At 35.7% G+C, this 19,812-nt stretch overlaps 1 protein-coding gene across 2 annotated transcripts; it reads right to left on the bottom strand.

Annotated features, from left to right (window-relative positions):
• Nucleotides 1-13,514: 13,514 nt before the first annotated feature.
• On the bottom strand, nucleotides 13,515-14,775 carry LOC118040962 (uncharacterized). Of its 2 annotated transcripts, none has more exons than XM_035048045.2 (3): nucleotides 14,406-14,775; nucleotides 13,995-14,266; nucleotides 13,515-13,804 (listed from the first exon to the last, which is right to left on the bottom strand). In XM_035048045.2, exons 1-3 carry the CDS (start codon nucleotides 14,472-14,474, stop codon nucleotides 13,756-13,758), a joined length of 390 nt encoding a protein of 129 aa, XP_034903936.1. In that variant the 5' UTR covers nucleotides 14,475-14,775; the 3' UTR covers nucleotides 13,515-13,755. The 2 variants fall into 2 exon arrangements, with proteins under 2 accessions (XP_034903936.1, XP_034903938.1); XM_035048047.2 differs by having other exon boundaries at nucleotides 13,517-13,804; nucleotides 13,995-14,263; nucleotides 14,406-14,774.
• Between the last annotated feature and the right edge of the window lie 5,037 nt (nucleotides 14,776-19,812).

Genomic DNA, 19,812 nt, shown 5'->3' with positions numbered 1-19,812 from the left:
AAACACACTACCTAAGGTCGTTAATGGCCCTAAGGCGCACTTAAAATGAGGTAAGGTTAGAAAACACACTACCTAAGGTGTGAGTGCTCCAAGGGGCACTCAAAAAGAGGTAGGGTTGGAAAAACACACTACCTAAAAGGGTTAGGGCTCAAAGGCTCACTAAAAAAAGGAGGTAGGGTTAGAAAACACACTACCTAAGGGGTAAGTGCTCCAAGGGGCACTTAAAAAGAGGTAGGGTTGGAAAACACACTACCTAAGAGGGTTAGGGCTCAAAGGCACACTAAAAAAGGAGGTAGGGTTAGAAAACCCACTACCTAAGAGGTGAGGGCCAAAAGACGCCCTCAGAGGAGGTAGGGTTGGAAAACACACTACCTAAAAGGTTAGACATTGATCTGTCAAGGATGAAAGTAATGCATCATGATCAATATGCATGTATACTTACCTGAGAAGTATAGGTCCCCTTTTCTTCATGGAGTTCTCCTTTTCTCAAAAGTTTGAGTCTCTGATAGTAAGCTTTGATGGCTTTTGTCCCCCTTGCTTACTCAAGAAATATGTTACGATCTTGGCCTCCAGGAAAGACTTGATGTCGTCATTTCTTTGTTCGCCGCCCCTTTTATCTCAAGGGTTGCCAATTTTGCCCAATAGTTTCTTCGAAAGGGAATCATTGAGCCATCTCTACCGGATGTTTTTGATTGCCCCCTAGCTTGATCATGCCCCCAAGTATTCAATTCGGGTTTGGGGATGAGGCTGTGTGAAGAAAGGGTTTGATAAGGAGTTGTTTTCATGCAGAATTTTTTGGAATTTCAAAGCTATTCCAAACACAGAAATCATTTTGACATTGATTCAAAGCAAACTCATTCTGAAGAAATTCAAGTGATTGGAGAGGTTTTCAGAAGTGATGAAAACTTTTTGTTTTGATTTTTGGTGAAAGATATGAAGTGACATTTGGTTGGTCACAAAAGGTTGAAATTTCAATTTGTGGGTTATTGAGAACCGTTGGTGAAAATGTGAAGAAACACGAAGTGACATCTGATTGGTCACAAAAGGTTTAAATTTCAATTTGAGGGTTATTGAGAACCGTTTTCAAAGCATTCATTTTATTTGCATGAATAATGATTTTATTTCGCATGAGAAAACACTACCTACCGATCCAGATTGCTTGCCTTTGATCAGAAAGGGCTTAATTAGGCACGTAATGTAGGCTTGGGCTTTTGGCTATGAAGAAAATGATATATGTAGGCTCAAAAGGTGTTTAAGGGACTTTAAGACTAAGGATCACAAGTGCTTATATCCCAAACTCTTTTGTTCATACATTTCTGGACCTTGGAATTGATTTGTAAAATGGTCCACAGTGCCCCCCAGTGTTGGGCATGGGCTCTTTCTCTTTGTTTTTCTTCATTGGATTTTGAGCACATTGCATTGACCTTGTTTTTTTTTTTTTTTTATGCTCAAAATTTTTGGATCCTTTGGATTTTTCTTCATGCCCCCTAGCTTTGATTGGGCACCTTTGATGATTGAAAATTTTCTTTTATGCCCCCCAGTATTGTTTGGGCACTTTCATTGTTGAAGACCTTTTCATGCCCCCAAGAGTTATTCGGGCATTTTCAATTATTATGGAATTTTTTTTTGCACTTGCCCCCAGTGTAGGGTGTGATCCTAGCCAAGGTTATTTTTCAAGAAAAATTTATTAGGCTCAAATGGGGACTGCAAAGGATATATTTCAGCCTTGTGAAAAGATTATCAAAGATGGCCTTTCTTCATCTCAAATGCATGCATTTAGGATCGGTAAGCCTTGCTTTCATGCAGGTATGCAGCGTGATTTCTCATTATTCATGCAATCAAAACTCAGCTTTTGGAGTCACTTCATGGTTTTTTTTTTTTTTTTTTTTTGGGTTTTCTAGGTGTATGGTTACCTCTCTAAGGAATCACCTGAATTTCCAGAACTTGTTTGTTTCGGACAAACATCAACATGATTTTTGTTTTTGTACTAAACTTTGAATTCCCAAAAAACCTTATGAAAACATGGGGTCATGTATTGTTTTGGGAAGAAAAGGGAAAACGCACCACAAGATTTTGGGCGCGGTGGTTTCATGCTTAAAGGTTATGCTCAATGTGTTATTTACATGAAACAACAAAAAAGAAGGCATGTGATGAACACAGCAAAACACATGATCTTATTAACAAGACAGACTCAATAGACAGGGAAAGTCTTGTGGAATTTTGAGCTAAATTGCCAACAAAAACTGGGGTAGGTTGAAACAAAAAATCAAGTTTTTACAGGCATGATTAAACAGAGGTAGTTATTTTGGCAGAGCAAGAACAGGCTCCATTATGCAACGGTGATGCAATTCCCCTTCAGATTGTGTTGAGGCTCTTGATCATGTTGGCCCCTAATTTCTTCGGGTTGAGTCTTTGTTGGGGCTTTGAACAAAAATGACTGGGCAATTGGAAGGACCTTCACTAGAGGCATTTCTAAGTGTTTGCTCGAGTAAGCTAGTGAGGCGAGCCACACTTGCTTTCAGAGACTCTAACTTTTCTTGGAAATAGATGCTACGATGAGCAGGCTCTTTGTCTCCAATGTTTCTCTCAAAATCGGGTGTTGTAGACTCGGAGGGGACCTATCTTTCATCCGGGTGCATGCATGACAAATGTATGAACATGAAGTCTATATGATGAACTCGCCCTTCGAGGGGTGACAACATGGTCGTAACTCTTGTATGATGGAACAAAAATCATGATTTTTGCCCAAACTCTACAATGAAAATTTTCAAAGTGACGGCCATTGTGTCACCCAAAAATCTTGAGTTCAAGATGCTCCAAGAAGGGTTCGCCCCGATGCAAATAAATGACAGCACATACAACCTAAGGACAGGTTCTATTTATTGTGTGAACATGGGTAGGTTTTCTACCTGGTCTCAAAAGGGTCTATGAACTGCCCAGTGACCACCTCACGTGAAGGCAGTATAGGGGTTTACAAGGAATGGTTGGGGCACCATGTAACCGCCATTACCGAGTAAACACTCAGCTCATAGTTGGATGTTTCACAAATCTGAACCCCGACTGAAAGTCATGAGGTAGACTGCTACTCCCCGCCTAACTTAGAAGCTTGTGTGTGCTTTCAAAAATAAATAAGTGATGCATGAAACAATTCTATAAAATGCATGCATAAAATAAAGCAAGACAAAAATGGCAAAATTTAAACACATCAAGTACACAAAGCTTAGTCCAATATTGTCAGAAACAATACTTGTCCCCAGTGGAGTCGCCATTCTGTCGCACGTCGGAAAATCCACGAGCGCGCGGCATCGGCTGGCGATTTATGTCTCGTTGTATTGCTTGAGTTGGTTCGTTTAGGAGTCGCCACCTAGTATTTAATTGAGGTTACTAGGAAACCCTGGTGGACTGGTCATGGTCAGAGATTCACGGGTAAGGGACTGATTGTGGTTAGGGAAGGTGTTAGCACCCCTAACACACCCTACCTGAGGTAAGCTGCTCCGTGGACTTGATGTGTTAAAGAAGTTTTAAAAATTTTGTCTTTTCATCGGAATTTAGAAATACAACTTTCGTACAAGTTTGTACTTCTACACCTTTGATCCGATCAAAATATTAAATCCTTCTTTGTTCTTTGCTGTCTCATCATAAAAGATTCATAAACAAAATACACGCACCACATTCAAGCTTCATGAGCTTGATGTAATTTTTAAAATAGAATTTTAGCCCACTTCTAAGGCTACGATACATCAGTTATTAATTCCCAGAATATATGTAGAAACATGTTCTTACATTTTCATGGAAAATACAACATGATTTTTATCCATCCTTAGAATTTGTGCATGTTCAAATTAAACAGTTAATTCTTTTTGTCTTTTTTTTATTATTTTTATAATTCAATATAATAAATAATAATAATAATAAAAAACACACACACACATCTCCTCCTTTTATTATGCTGACTCACCCACAATTGCATGTCCACAATTACATGTTTACAACATAACAAAGAAAAAAAATAATCAAAATAAATCAAAACACAACAATGCCCAAATATACACAGCAACATTTGAAAATTCCAAAATAGCTTCGGGAACAGTGCTGGGGAATTCTGGGCATCTTCTGTGATCGTTGTACACTGGTGGCGCGTCCTCCCACGCGCCGCCGAAAGCAAATGGAGATGGCCGGATCTGAGCCGTTTTCTCCTTCTCTTCCCTTCCCTGCCGGCTGTGAGGAACACCGGTACCTGCAAGACAGAAATCACACAACACAGTCGATTTTAGTCTTTCATTTTCTTATGTTTTGCAGATCTGTTTTTAATTTTTTTTTGGTTCCCTGTCCGTGGTTCTTCTCTTCTTCTCCGTTTCAAATCGCCGGCAAGGAAAAGGACCCGAACCAGAGGGGCGTCGCTGCTGTGGAAGGAGCGCTGGAGGAAGACGACGGCTTGCTTCTGTGCAGGACTCCGTTCGGTGGCCGGCCTGCGGGCACTGTTGCAGCTGGTCTGTTGAAGCTACGGTGGAGCTATTTCTTCGGCGATGACCGACTGAGAGGAGTGTGAAAGGGTGGTCTGTCGCTGAGAGAGAGGTTGGACAGAGCTGGGGAACGGTCGGCTGAGGAAGAGAACTTGTATGTGGCCGGTGGTGGAGAGATGGAGAAGACCGTGGTCGATTGCCCTGACCGCTGCTGCCGGAGAGGGGCGGCGCTGCTGAGGCAGAGTGAGGAGAGAGCTGGGTCTCCGCTCAGTTCGTCTCTTGCTCCTGCAACTGAGAGGAAAAGAAGTTGTTGCCAAAGGAAAATGAGGGCTGAGTTGAGATGCTGCCTTGATCTCCTGGTTTTCAAAAAGGAAGGGGAGATGGAGGTGCCGAAAAGGCACAGGGGAACGAGAGGAAACGGGGCTGTCTTCTGCCCCCGGTTTGTTTTGCAAATATTAACGGAAAGGGGGGAGACCGGGTGAGGATCAGGAATGGAGTGGCAGCCGGTTCAAGAGAACCGGCTGAGGGAGAAGAGAAAATAAATTAAAAGGGAAGCTGGCAGCTGTGATCGGAGAAGAAGGAAAAAATTTCCCAAAAGGGGGGGTCCTCCCTGGCGGCTGCTTTCAGTAGAGAAGAAGAAAGTTTAGTTTTTTAGGGTTCTCCCTTTTCTCCCAAAATTACAAAATGAACCCCCCTTAACTTTGAGTTAAAAGCTGCTATTTATAGGCAAAACATTTTTTCGGGTTTCCAAATTGGTCCCTTAATTTTTTTGTGTTCAATTGACTTGGTAAAAATTAAATTTGGTCTTAAATTTTCAATCTTTTCAATTCAGTCCAAATTAAGCTCCCAAACTTAATTTTTCACCAATTAAGCCCCCAAATTAATTTGACCCATTTAAAGTATAATTAAGTCCTTGCACTTAATTAAATCCTTCAATTGGACCTAAATTAATTCTTAAACATAATTAAAATTTAATTTGGCCCATGATTAAATCAAATTGGCCCATTAAAAATTTAATTATGTCATTGAACTTAATTTTTATGCAAATTCATCCAATAATCATTTAATTTGACCTTCGAATTTGCATTTAATTTGACCTTCGATTTTTGCCTATTTTTGCGGTTCTTTTTTATCAGCTTTCTCCACATTGCCGGCCTTTATTTTATTTTTTTTTTTTATTTTTTATTTTTCAAAAAAGTGAAATTTGGGGAATAACCCAAAATTGGGTTATGACAATCATCACCTTGCTTTTTTTACTTGATTATTATTCAATTTCAGATTGCACATTACAAATACTAAGTCATTCATTTTTCTCTTGTGCAAACAATTTCTTCATTTTGTATGAACTTAAATAAACAATTCAATTCAAAATTTTAATATTTTTATCAAATATTTTTAACATTTTAAAATAATAAAATAAAAAAAACTCACCATTTCAAATGCACTCTAGTTACGCTCATATTCAGATGAAGTACAAGTCAAGCTTAGAACTCGGATTGCAAACCTTTGTAATTCTGGACATTCATCTCCATAAGAATCCTACCATTGAGCTGGAGTTGTTTTTTTTTTTTTTTATCTCTTGATGTCTTTGGCAGCCTCAATGCCAAACAACCCTTTTCCATCCTTGAATGATTCAAGTTGCAAGTCAATTTTGCACATTTCACTTGCATTAAGAAACATCCTTTCTAAGCATTAATATAATCTAATTTTAATGTTGGCATTAACCTTAAAATTAGGATTATAATGATAATGAGGATTCAAATAATAAGCTGCTGTATGTAAGGGTCTATTGAATTGAAGTTCCCATCTTGCATCAAGAATTATCCATATAGGTATATAACTATATAAAAAATATATATATATATCATTACACTCTAGGAATATCTCAACTGAAAGTATTCTAAAGACATTCATATTAATAGATGACAACATTTGAAAAAACAAATTAACAAGATATATACCTTTTTTTCACGGAACCAAAATTTACTTGTATCTTCTCTTTTGCTTCATTCATTGCTTTATATATAAAACCCCTAGCTGGTTTCTCATCAGAATCAATTAATCAAAGAACTTTAATTAGAGGATATGCTGCCTTAATACATATAGTAACATCATGCCAAAACATGTTGTCCAAAACACAATTTTGAATTCGTTTCCCTTCTTCTATTCTTGCAAACCTACATGAACTCCACTGATTAGAAGTAAACATAGTCATCAACTGCATTTTATGATCATTCAATCATCCCAAAGTCAAATATGCAGTAGCAAACCAAGTGGCAGCAGGCCTAATCAAATCCCTTCCTTTCGTAAAGTGCCTTAGCATGGAAATAAGAATAGTTCTTGAATAAATATATGAGGTGATTCTCCTCCCCTTCACAATAGTTATTTGATGAACCTCTAACTTCTTCTCAAAACCCTCTAATATCAAGTCAATACAATGGGCAGTACATGATATCCAAAACAAACTCTTCCTTTTTTCCATCAATAATTGTCCAACATTTTCCTCTCCAATCCTCTCCACAATGGCATCTAACATCTCAAATACCTTATTAGCAGTTTTGGACATATTAGAAGTATCCACCGACGACAAAAAAAATTGTCCCTTTAGGACTATTAACCAAAAAGTTACAAATACAATGTCTTTTTTTATCTGTCCATCTATCAGACATTATTGAACAAACAATTTTTTTTCCATTCTAGCTTGTAATCCTCAAGCAAATTCATTGTTTGATCCACTTCTTGCTTCAAATACTTCTTTCTAATATCATGGTAGGATGGAGGCTTGAAACATGGCCCATGCTTTGCAACCAATTCAAGTGCCTTAAAAAACTCAGGGTTTTTTACACAATTAAATGGAATTGCACTAGTGTAAAAAACCTTGCAATTTGTCGACATGCTTCTTCTCTAATATCCTTTTTTAGCAATTGATTTAGGGTTGTTTTTGTATTTCCACTCCCACTAGCTACTCTCTTTCCTTTGTCCTTTGAGCTAATTTCTTTTATTTCATCATCATCATCATTTACACTACATTGATGGGCCTTTCTTTTCTTTTCAATTGCTTTTAGATTTTTCACCAAAACATCTAAAATCATCTGCTTAACATTTTCTAGTACTTGCTAACATGGCTCAACATCCTTACGAATGCAAGCCAAATGCTGTTTAAAACAAAAAATACCTCCACTGATAATTTTTTGAGAATACTTGCACTGAACTTTTCTAGAATTCTTATCAATATCTATACAATGCTGCCATCGCACAACAAGCCTATTACCAGAAGAATGTTTTCTAGATGACATAAGTTCAACAATTCAAGAATCAATTCAAATCAACCCTGTAATCAATCCAAACATTTTATGCATATAGGTAACCGTTATAGCTTCCAAAAAAATAGAAATAAAAACCAGAAGGAAAGGACAAGAAACAAAAACACCCAAAACATGATAACAAATGCATGTTGGGTGCCGGTGCATAGGCACACAGAAGAAACATGCATTTTCAATGTAATCAAAGCCCAATTCACTAGCCAACCACAAGCATTGCAGATGAGGTAACAACTAACAAGGACTAAATAGGTTGCTTGGTAACTGAACCAAAACTACTAAACCCAGGCACTTTGGAGAACCTAGTCAGATCTATTGACAGTACCAGACCTTCAAAAATTCATCATCTTATCAAGATCAACTCAAACAGGAAAACATCTAGGGAAAAGCACCTGCATACTTAGAGGTTATGGAAATTTTGTGGTGAGCAAAAGATCCTGAAACTCAGGTTTCTAATGAAATCAGCATATGAATTACACACAGAATCAACACTTAAAAATTTTAATGGGTTACTAACTTGACTCCAACTTATTCAGATCAAGAAACAGAGACAACTGATTTATGTGAAAAAACAGAGTCACACACACACACAATTAAATTTAAATCTAAAATTCACAGGCAATATCTCAATAATAGACAGTCACAAAAACTTTGAATCAAAATCTCAATCTTTAACATCATTAAACTGTAAAGATTAAAGCACCTAAAGGTCCTAAACAACAGTCACGACAGATTACAAACAGGGTAAGAAACGGACATGGTAAGAAACTAAGAATCTTACCTTTGTTATGAGTAATGAGCACTGAGGAGATCAATATTGCAGTCAAACTTGGAGCCTGCAAATCCAATCAAACTAATATTAGCATCAGAGTAAGAAACGAACAAGAAAAAAAAAGCACCCTCGGTCGCTGGTAGTTACCAACAGAGAAGAGAGAACCAGAGAAACAAGATAAACAGAGTAACTTACCTGGTAGAGACTGGAGAGACGTCATTGTTGTTAGGTGGACTCTGGTTCTCACAGTGACTGGTGAAAAGGACACCATCGATGAGGGGTGAGGGCTGTTGTGGAGTACTGGTGGACGGTGACCGTGGAATCGTGGACAGCTGAGAGAAAGAGATAGAGACTGAGTCACTGAGGAATCCTCAGTGATGATTTAGAATTTTGGGATTTCAATTTAGGGATTTTTTTTGTTTTGAACGTGAATGATGAACTGAAATGTAAAGAGAAGACTGCATACGTGATTGATGATTCAGTGAATGTGCATTTGTTTTGTTAAAGCCAATAGGCGGTCGACACCTATCAGAAACATTGCATTTTTATTTCCAGCGGGTAAACTCATTCAATCGGTGGTGAAATCGTGATTTTACGTGATTTCATCCTATTTTAACGATTTTACCCAATTTTATCCATTTCCGAGTTTTACAAGCGATTTAGCACGTAAAGCTTATATCAGCTCGTAAAAACATATAATTTTACGAGTTGAATCGTGATTTTGACAACCTTGTCAGCTTCCACTTACTAACATGTGCGTGAAACATATATAGATTTAGGACTGATGATTTCATTTTAATAAGAAAAGACGATCAGGAGTGACTGCAAAGGCAAACTGCTCCTTGTTTTCCATGATCATGAGTCAGCCAACCAGGCCTGCCTTTCCTTGTTCCTGCTTTTCCATTTCCTTGATGGCAACACAACGAATAGGAAACACAATTATTGAGAGAACAGATTTATATTTGCAAAATAACAATTCTGGTTAAGGTTATTATAGTCTCCCTGCCTTTTAAAATGTCCTGATTTGCTCTTTAATCAGCTCTATAATTTCTTGTGTGTGTGTATTAAATTGGAATTAATATTAAATAAAAATATATCTTCCTTAAACAAAAAAAAAAATATATATATATATATATATATATATCAAAACAACACTTCAAATCAACCGGATAAAATAAAATAAATAAAAAACTATCAAGTGCTTATCTAGTCAGGATTGGGTGGGCAGAACAGATAACGCCTAGAAGACTCTGCGTTGGGTCCAGCAGCACACAGCATTTGTCTGCACACTCTGACAATTACTTCATGCCAGAGTGCATGGTCACAATATGAATATATTTATTTCTTTTATCCTTTTAAACTTGTTCTCATCTGTTGTCAATGGTGGGAGTTATCCATATAGGAACCTGCTGCATTGCCTACTGCCATGTTAGTAGCATAGTCAACAGCAGAAGAGAACCCATGAATTCAAATAAGGCTAGCTAGGTTAACAATTTTTGTCTTAATCTTGCTGTTTTTATTCGTGTGATCATCTGCTCAAGCTCCTCAACAAAAGCTTTAAGCTCTCTGCAATCTGAGGTCTGTTAATGGGAGCACTGACCACCACAACATGAAAGATCTTCGTCGGTTCCGAATTGCATTGCAACACTGTGCGGTAAATACTGTTCTGAACAGCCAACTCCACACAGCATTGAAACCCAGACGCTTCGAGCAAATGCCATTAATTCGTCATTCAAACTAGAACCAGCAGTCGCCGGCCCACATTTCTTTTTCTCCATAAAAGTTGAGGAAATCCCAGTTTTCCAGAGCTAAAACTCTCTTTATCCGAGTCTAGAACCAACGAAACATTCTCAACTTCCAGTTTCAATTTGTTCCGCCGAACCTGTAGAATATTAAACTCAATATATCCAGAAGCTCCCAGAAGGTCAAGGAAGGCAACCAGCCACCAGTCGCCGACCAGCCACCAGTCGCCGACCAGCCGCCAGCCACCAGCCGCAGCCGCCAGCCGCCTCCACTGCCGCCAGCCGCCTTCACACTTGAAGGTTGAATTTTCGTATTCTGATTTTGTGTATAAATAGAATGTCCAGCTTATGTTATATGTGTGGAGAGAATTGAGAGAAACACTAGAAAGAGAAAGAGAGAGAGAGGGCGTGTATTAAGCTTTTGCTTTGTGTAATTGTAAGCTTCGGATTTTGTGTAATAAAACAGTGTGTTTTATCCCCTCTGAGTGTTTCAAAGCCACCACCAGTGGTTTCTCCCACCAACAGAACCAACCTAGGGTACCCACTCCTAATCAGATTAGGCTCCGGCCGCCGCAGTTCACCGAACCTCAACTAATTGCATTGATGACCAGAGCTTAACTGTTAAACCATCACGTATTCCCTTTGGAATCCGCAACAAGGCTGACTCAGCGATTTTCCCTTTCAACAAATTCATATATCTATAAATGCTGGCAAGAACAGCAGGTGCAAGTGCAATTCTATTACCTCCAGAATACGATAATTTTCCATCCAGAACTTTCATGCATGTTCTTCTCGCTAATCTGATTGTTGTACTTCATCTTCATCTTCCCTTTCATCTTTTTTAATCCTACCATTTTTCCTTGAAAAACGTTGATTGTCGAAGAGCAGCGCCAGAAAAGTAGATATGCCTTCGTCATCGTAAATTGTGAAGCCATTTAACAATTTTTTTTTCTATTTTTGAAACATCATGTTTTCCATAAAAACAACTTTAAAATATTAAATTTCTCAACTATTTATGTGATTCTTTTTGGAACTACCAGAACATACGGCCCTCTTTTCTGCATAAGTGTTTTTGCCTCCACTAGTGCATAGCTTCACAGACATAGCCATTTATAGCCAGCATTAGCCGACCTACACATGTCCTACACATTTCTTATGATTCAACTTTTAGTTTAACGCTACACAGTGCGACTGGTAAATTTTTTTAAAAAAAAAACAAACATTGAAAAAACCTTTAACTTAACTCAGATTAGTTGGACTCCCATGTGACCCGTGATGGGAGTTCCAGATTAAAAAAATTAATTTAAAAGAAATACAATGACCTCGAGATGATGTTAAACTTATAAAAATAAATTCAAAACAAAATATAAGTTTCAAATTTGAATGACTTTAAAACATTAAATTAGAAAAAATAAAATTAAAAAAAATAAAATAAAAAACCTGAATAAACTTGGGTTATCTCGAAAAATATAAGATATAACACCGAAATAACACCACATAAAAGAAAGAAAGAAAAAACTCTAGACCTAATAATCTAAAATCAAACGATGAAATTAAAAAATAATTATTTTGTTAAAAAAAAAATAAAAGATCAAAGTTAAATCAGATTAATCCTCAAAAATAATGAACCAGTTCATAAGATTGAGATTATCTCATAAAAAAAAAACAATAAAAAATTACTAAGCATAATCCTTAATCATCCAAAATTAAAAACAAAAATAAATAGCAAAAAACAACAATAACTAAATCTAGCATAAAAGCTAAATGAAAAAAACAATGAGAGACTAAATTAAAAATAAAAAAAAATAAAAAACATAGCAATAAAAAATAAGGATTAAAATTGAATACAAAAATTAAATTAAATAAAATAATGAGAGGTAAAATTGAAAAAAAAAAAAAACACAATCTAGAAAAGTATAAAAACAAAAAAAAAAATAATCAACTTTAATATAAAAATTAAATGAAATAAAATTCTTATGGATAAAATTACAAAACAATTAAAGATCAAAATATTTTAAAATTAAAAATAAATAGAAATCAAAAGAATAATGATCAAAATTAATAAAAATATAAATTAAAATACACAATATATTTGTAAAAGAGTTGGCATCAATTTCTAAACTAAAACAGAGAGAAAAGACACGAAAAGAAAAATGTTCATAAAGAGCTTAACCATACTTCATTCATGAACAAGTGTTCCACAACCACAAAAAGAATGACCCACCGTTTTAAACATGGTCAATTCGTCATTGACACAAACTCTTAACCATTGTTAGGGGAGGTGCACACCATCCGAAGATTATTAGGGCTTTCCACTTATTAACGTGTACGTGACACATATCAACTATTTTTAAAAATTGTTTATATATATATATATATATATATATATATATATATATATATATAATTAAAAGATTTAATTGTCTTTAATCTAAATATATAATTACAAAATAACTGTATTGAAAAATCCTAAATGCCTCTGAATACAATTTTTATCATATTTCTTTTTAAGGGCAATATCATTCTTTTACTATAAAACCATAAACTATTCCTACTAGTTTTAATTTTTCTTACTTTTAAAAGTATTTAAATCATTACACTTTATTTAAAACACAAACAAACTAACTTGTCCCTATTAAAAATAATAATAACTAAAAAATCCCATTGAAAACACCTTTTTGACGAAGTTAAACAAGTTTTTTTTTTCAAAAAGAAATAACAATTTCACTGGAATTCAAAAGTGAAATGAGAATGCACGGTCAAAAAAGTCTGTAGCTCCTTTTTTTCTATGTTTTTTTTTTATATATATAATTATAGATATCTAGGTTATTTTATGAATATAGTAACTTTAAGATTTTCAATACTCAAACTAATAATATCTGAATAATAAATTTAAAATTTAACTAATGAAGCTAAATTTTTCTAATTAATAATGATTTATTGTGCTCCTGTGGCTCTGTATTTTAGATTTTCTGAGACTGTTTGTTACTGAAGCAACACTGTTGTTTTGTAAAAAAAAAAAAAAAATTAATATGTTAATATTAAAAATATTTAAAAAAAAAAAAAACAAACAACCGAATAATACAAAGCTAAACAGGCTAGTTAAGACTTTAAGTTTCTCTAACATAAAGCATGTGGTTGCATTGGTTAACCTCCATGCTTTAGGTATTCTTCTCTATCTTCTTCTTCGATTACCTCAGGTTGTACTCAACCGAATGCTTATACTGTTTATATAACAACCGGCGGCATCGCCCGGCAATTCACCTAGTATGTATACTTTAACTCAAAACATTCAACTCGGAACAGAGAACGCAAATCCTTCATCAAATGAATACTTCATCAAGAAGACTAATGTCAATACATGTCTAGATTTAGGACTGATTATTTCATTTTAATAAGAAAAGACGATCAGGCGTGACTGCAAAGGCAAACTGCTCCTTGTTTTCCATGATCATTAGTCAGCCAACGAGGCCTGCCTTTCCTTGTTCCTGCTTTTCCATTTCCTCGCTGGCAACACAACGAATAGGAAACACAATTATTGAGAGAAAAATAATCATCAACAGTGCATTTTGATTCTTTTATTATGAGTTCGTTAGCTTATGTTTCCCTCCTTGTAATAGCTAGCATTGGCAAGATTAATTATCGAATCCGATATCCCAAAATTAAGAAAAGAAATGGCGAAGGGAATTTAACCAACCGGAGGAGCCCAGTAAGGTGATCAGCATGGGCAAAGTTGTTGTCTTCACGGGCTTTCAAGATGCTAAACATTAGGTTGATCCTAACTTGGTTGTAATCACTCTGCTTGGCAATGTTCATCGTCTCCTCTTTGAGCTTGCGGCATTCAGATCCTATCTCTTCAAACTTTTGTCTTATTTCTCGCTGCCCTTCTCTGATGCGTTGCTGTCCCTCACCGATCTCGATCATATCTGTTTTCAATCGTTCTATAGTTTCCCTCCTCTCTTTGTTCTTCTTAACATGTATAAGAAAAATAATAATTTTTAATTTTGGGGATAATGACATGATATATAGCAACAACAAGTCAAGAAACAAGCATTAAGAATAATCTTTATAAGAAAAACATGGAAATATAACTAGATTTGTTTCGTACCCAATATTGTTTCCTGTGTTTGGACTTGGAAACACGGCGGCTCGGGGCTAAACGCTTGATCGAATCCATGGTTGCAGACACCCGTATTGACTGACTTCCTCCTTTCTATTGAAATTGAAAGGTTGTGTATACAATGACTAGGGCTCTTAACAATACCGTTTACAGATCTGTATAAATGAATCTACAAAGTCATCAAGTCTTCCGCTCGAGCTTTGTAGATCTCTCGCGCGTATCTTTTCGATATCGCACGATAACGCCATAAATGCTTGTTTTGATTTCTATGATATGAAACGGTTTCTCACAAATAATGACAATGCCAGGCTTTCAACAACCAGAGCTCGCGCAACACGCATATTGTGTCCTTTCAGTTAAAGATGTTATTGTTATTGTTTTTTTTTTAAAAAAAAAAAATACCCAATTATATATTACTCTCTTTAGGATTGAAGCATATTATGGTGCTTGATCATCATATAAACAATGAACAACCTCAATTTTCTTTTTTCTTTTTTTTAATTCTACCTTTAATATTTTTTTTTCAATTTTTAATATTCAATATTTATTTGGTTTTTATATTAATTAGCCATATTTTTATTTTTTTTTTATAAAAACTTATAATACTTAAATAAACACTCTAGTTGGTATTTAATTTTTACAAGTATTGATTTTTATTTTTATATGCTATTAAATTAGAACATGGCAGGACCATCGACACAGTATCTTATTGTGGAAAAATCGTGAATAAAGACATCAAAGATTAACAGCAATTAATCAAATTATTAAGGACACATCACATGGTGGGAAGACACATCACATGCACATCGACCTTCAGCAAATATTATGGGTCTACCATTTTGACATGCATGGGAGTTTAAAATTTTGATGTTTAAAATGTTTTTTATTTAAAAATATATTTAAATAATATTTTTTTTATTTAAAAAAATTATTTTTGATATTAATATCAAAACGATCTGAAAATATAAAAAAATTAATTATAAATAAAAATAATTTTTTAAAAACATGATTTAATTATATTTTCAAACCCACCCCCTTAAATCTTGGAGCTTTTAGGTTTTCATTCCGCTTCAACAGGAGAGGACATGGACAGCAAATGTAAGAAGGTTGAATAAATGAATTTAATGATAAGGTTGCGTATTTAACGGGGTTAAGCTGCAAAAGTTGAATATTTATATTTATAAATTTTAAAAAATAAAAAAAATATTATTTATAATTAACTTCAGCTTTTGGTTCGGCTTGACAAACGGCGCCGAGTAGACTACGTGTTGGGTGATCACAAGTCAATTGAGGAGGTGTAAAGTGTCCTCTGCAGTAAGCAGCAGCCCACGCAACCTCAGGTCTGTTGGAGCATTGACCTGAGAGATCTTCATCACCTCCGAATTGCATTGAAACCCTGACGCCTCGAGCAAATGCCATTAAATCTTCATTCAAACTAGAACCACCACACTGCTAGAAAATTGATAAATATAAATAGAAATATCAAGGGAATAATTACGTCGTAAAACTATTAAATTTTGTAGTGGCAGTCGTCCACATTTGTTTTTCTCCATGAAACTTGGGGAAATCCCAGTTTTCCAGAGCTAAAACTCTCTTTTGCCGAGTCTAAATTCAACGAAACATTCTCAACTTTCTGTTTCAATTTGTCCCACCGAGCCAACCTGGGGTACCCACTCTTCATCAGATTAGGCTTCGGCTGCAGTTCATTGAACCTCTTCCAAACCCAAACCTGAACTGATTGCATTGATGACCAAAGCTTGAGAAAAACATAGAAACACAGGAAAATATTGGGTACGAACCAAATCAGTTCATTGAACCTCTTCCAAACCCAAACCTGAACTGATTTGGTTCGTACCCAATATTGTTTCCTGTGTTTCCTCTGTAATCAATCTACAAAGTCATCAAGTCTTCCGCTCGAGCTCTGTCGATCTCTCGCGCGTATCTTTTCGATATCGCACGATAACGCCAGAAAATGTTGTTTTAATTTCTATGATTTAAAACGGTTTCTCATAAATAATAGACTGCCACGCTTCTAACCACCAGATCTCAAGCAACACGCATTTTGTGTCCTCTGTCTTTTCAGTTAATATTTTGATTATTATTATTATTATTATTATTTTTTAAAAGGACAGAAAATGCGTGTTGCTTGAGATCTGGTGGTTAAAAGCGTAGATTTTTGGGAAGACACATTAATCAAACTATTTAGGACACGGGAAAAGTGTTAGGCCTTGTTCTGTCAGGATCATCATGGTGGGAATACACATCACATGCACATCGACCTTCGGGCATAGATTGGGGAGAGCCAAGAATGGCCTCATTGTTTCTCTCCAGCAATATTACGGGTCTACCATTTTGATAGTGTTAGCTGGCAAGATCGTGTATTAGCTGTCGAGACGTGTGGATTCCAAGATTGTAGTTGTTTCCTTGTACAGATAGTCTTACCCAGAATAGGAGTTTAGGCATACTAGGACGTTTTCTTACTTCCTTTATATATATATATATATATATTTTTTTTTTCCTGAAAAGATGAATACATTGTAGTGCGCAGAAATATTTACAGAATGAAAAGCTTCCGTTGAATGTCCTAATCAACATGATATCATAGCAGGCTTGAAAACTTTTTTTTTTTTTTTTTAACTATTCTTCCCTGCATTCTCCCTTGACCTTTGTATTCCAGGGACTTCCTCCTACAAACAAAATCACAATGGCAGAACAAGAGCGAGATCCAATTGTTCCAGCCACTCCATGCAATCCTTTGTCAAACCCAATTATCATTCAACAAGAAACCTCCGGCTCTCCTGTCAATATTATTCTCAATGAAACAAACTATATGTTATGGTCGCAGTTAATAGAGATGCGTATTGGAACCCGCAACAAGGTTAGGTATCTAATTGGGAAAGCGGTGAAACTTGCACCTAATGATCTGAACTATGATACATGGATTATCGAAAATCATAAAGTAAAGAGCTGGCTCATCGAATCAATGAGCCCCCACCTGATGCAGAGATTCATTCGTCTTGTTATAGCAAGGAAAATATATGAGGCAGTGTCAAGGACCTTCTACAATGGATCTGATGAAACATAATTGTTCAAACTGAATCAAAAGTCATTTTTAACCACTCAGAATGTTAGGCCTTTATCCACGTATTATAATGAACTTGTTGCAATCTTTCAGGAAATCGATCATCGCAACACATTCTAAGAAGAATCTATTGAAGGGATTGTACAACTTCATGCGGTGATGATTAGATTGTGAGTACATTTTTTTTAAGCGGTCTTGATTCTAAATATGATCAAATCCATGGGGAAATTCTTTGAAAGGAACCAAAACTGGACCTAGAAGCAGCCTACGCATGTGTGAGAAGAGAGTCACAACAATGACAAGTTATTGGAGTTTCTCGACCGGTCTTTGAAAATACAGCCATGATAGCTAATCAAAACCAGCGAGGGATAGGTTCTAGTTCTGCCAAAGGGAAAAATAGTCAAGATTCAGGAAAGCCAAATAACTATGTTTGTATCCACTGTGGTGAATCTAGCCATTCAAAACTGCATTGCTATGAGCTTATTGGATATCCCGAATAGTATGATTTTTGAAAAAAAATCACGGAAGAACATTACTAGAAAAACTGTAATGGTCAAATCAAGTGAAAGCCATCTAATTTAGGAGGGGACTTCAATGCCTACTGCTAATTTAACTCAGCCGGGTAATATTGGTAAGGTTAGTGTTCTTTCTGCTATTACTATGGATAATACTTGGATTATTGATACCGGTGCATACGATCATTTGATTAAAGACTTTAGTAAATTACAAAATCTTCTTCATCATCCCAACAAGTCATATCTATAGTCAATGATGATACCTCCCTTATTACTAGAAAGGGCTCCATTGCTCTAACTACTGCCATAACTCTTAATACAATATTGGTTGTTCATAGTCTTGAATGTAATTTGTTATATGTAGGCCAAATCACTTTAGCACTAAATTACATTGTTACTTTTTTGGCCTTTTTATTGTGTTTTTCAGGATATTTTGACCCAAAAGACTCTTGGTTGTGATGTTAAATTAATGGGGCAACCTCTACTACTTGAAATTGACAACAACTAACAAATGGTAGTACATTAAGGCATGTTTTGTGACGAAGGGTGATAGGAAGCTGTCTAAGGTGTAGCTCTAGCTTAAGAGGCTAAGGCCTCTTTCCTTTAGTTAGCTTCAGAAATTAAAACATAATTTGTTTATAGAATTGCATATTTTGGATTTTCAATGTGACATTTGTGAATTGGCAAAAAGCCATTGTAAACCTTACTTCCCCTCTTTCAACAAAAGCTCTAAACCCTTTCTGGTTATTCACTTTGATATTTGGGGATTTGCAGTAATCCGGTCTATGGCTAAAACTCATTATTTTATTACCTTTATTGATGAATGCACTCGTATGACGTGAGTATCCTTATTACATAAGATAAGTGATGCTAGTACTACTTTTTAGGAATTTTACAACATGGAGAAAACTCAATTTCAGAAACAAATTCAGGTATGGCAATATGACAATTCCATGGAATTTCTTGAGAACTCGCTTGGTGATTATCTTTGACAATAAGGAATTAGACATCATACTTCTTACACCTACACACCTCAATAAAATGGCTTTGTGAAGAGGAAAAATAGGTAGATCATGGAGGCGGTACGTGCATCTTTTTTTGCAATGAATATGCCTCCTTTCTATTGCGGAGAGGCTGTCAAGTCTGCTGTCTACATTACCAATACAGTGCCTTCTTAGGTGATTGATTTCTAGACCCTATACTAAAAATTACAAACCTTCTTTTACATACCCCATCAACCAAACTTGGAACCTAAAACCTTTGGTTATACAATGTATGTTCACATACTCAAAGTCTTGCGTAGCAAGCTTGATCCCTATGCCCAACATTGTGTATTTATTAGTTACTTTGATTTTCTATTAGTTACTTTGATTTTCAGAAAGGGTACAGATGTTACTGCCCTCAAACTCACGAGTTACATGTATCTCTTGATGTCTCCTTTCGTGAAATGAATCCTTAGTATTTAGTAAATGATTTAGGCTCTCCTCTTTAGGGGGAGAATGTGTATGAAAAGGGTAAGCTTTGCAATACTGTTTTTGATAAAAGTGAGGTGGAGTTTTTATATAGCTAGTGGCATTTGAAAAAAGGATGAGTAGTAACAAGCATAATGCTACTTTGTTCACTGATACTTAAACCATTCCAAACGAGAGGAATTTATCATTGCACAATTACCTTTGTAGGGATTATGTTGGTGACACAGAAGTTGTAAAACATGACGGGGAAGAAGCTGAGATGATTGAATTGTGTGCTGATGACACAGAAGTTATGAACCTCAGTAAGGAAGAAACTGCGATGAGTG

The sequence above is a fragment of the Populus alba genome, chromosome 1, assembly GCF_005239225.2.
Source record: "Populus alba chromosome 1, ASM523922v2, whole genome shotgun sequence".
Lineage (NCBI taxonomy): Eukaryota > Viridiplantae > Streptophyta > Magnoliopsida > Malpighiales > Salicaceae > Populus > Populus alba.
The sequence above is the reverse complement of the archived record's forward strand: the minus strand, read 5'-3'. Positions and strand labels throughout refer to the sequence as shown.

Bases quoted from the DNA above. Each gene is read 5' to 3' on its own strand.
- LOC118040962 (XM_035048045.2), bottom strand. From the start codon at position 14,474: ATGGATTCGATCAAGCGTTTAGCCCCGAGCCGCCGTGTTTCCAAGTCC. The intron at 14,267-14,405 runs GTACGAAACAAA...ATACATGTTAAG, and splicing joins AACACAGGAAACAATATTGG to AAGAACAAAGAGAGGAGGGA. The intron at 13,805-13,994 runs GTTGGTTAAATT...TTGTGTTGCCAG, and splicing joins CACCTTACTGGGCTCCTCCG to CGAGGAAATGGAAAAGCAGG.